Source organism: Sphaeroforma arctica, assembly GCF_001186125.1.
Source record: "Sphaeroforma arctica JP610 unplaced genomic scaffold supercont1.9991, whole genome shotgun sequence".
Taxonomy (NCBI): Eukaryota; class Ichthyosporea; order Ichthyophonida; genus Sphaeroforma; species Sphaeroforma arctica.
Window position 1 is genome coordinate 1 of NW_014030567.1, and position 1,000 is coordinate 1,000.

General features: G+C 42.3%; 1 protein-coding gene across 1 annotated transcript; it reads left to right on the forward strand.

The window, feature by feature from the left end:
• Positions 1-347: 347 nt before the first annotated feature.
• Positions 348-604, forward strand: SARC_17190 (hypothetical protein; the record flags this gene model as incomplete). The annotated part of the gene is made up of 1 exon (XM_014288715.1): positions 348-604. A coding segment is annotated over one exon (257 nt), but the record flags the coding sequence as incomplete, so codon positions are not given.
• Positions 605-1,000: the final 396 nt, after the last annotated feature.

Here is a 1,000-nt window from a genome sequence, read left to right on the forward strand (position 1 = left end):
TATATATATGTATGTCTGTATATGTATATATATATGTAAGTATGTGTTGTGTATATATATATGTGTGTGTGTGTGTGTGTGTGTATGTATATACATATATATGTGTGTGTGTGAGTGTGTGTGTATGTATATATATATATATCTGTCTGTGTCTGTTTCTGTGTCTGTGTCTGTGTCTGTGTTTTTGTGCCTGTGTGTATGTCTGTGTATATGTACGCATGTATGTACGCATGTGTGTGTGTGTGTACGTATGTACGTATGTATGTATGTACATAGTCATCGTTTACTCGCTTTCATATATTAATTGCATCATGCCGCACCCTCATATTCCATTCAATCCTGTACAGAGTTCATCATACAAGAATTGCTCAAGAACTCTATCCGAGCCACCATGGAAGCCCATGCCGCCCGCATTAAGGCCGATCCAGACAACACCCAACCCGAGGGGCCTCCCCCTATCATTGTCACCTGCAGTCACGGTGAAGAGGACTTTATCATCCGCATAAGTGATAAGGGGGGGGGTATAACCCCACTGGACCTACCGCATGTGTTTGACTATTCATTCAGCACTGCCGTACAGTCGCATGTGCCGCATATGAGGTGAGGTGAGGTGTGGGTGGTGGATGTGGGGCACGTACTCAGGGCGTGCGGGTGCTGGTTAGACGGTGCGTGGGAGTGTGTGGGGCATATATCTCGTATGCCGCACATACGTTGTATGTATATATAGGCATAGACATCATAGATATCGACATATAAATATACATGTACTGTACATATATATATATATATATATGTCCGTGTCCGTGCCCGTGCCCGTGTCCGTGTTTGTGTCTGCGTCTGCGTCTGTGTCTCTATCTGTATGTATATATATATATATAGACGTATGTATGTATGTAGGTTTGTACTTATGTATTTGTGTATGCATGTGTATGCCTATATATATTTATTTGTTCGTGTAGGTGGGTGTGCGTGCGCGTGTTTTATACAGCTATATATATGT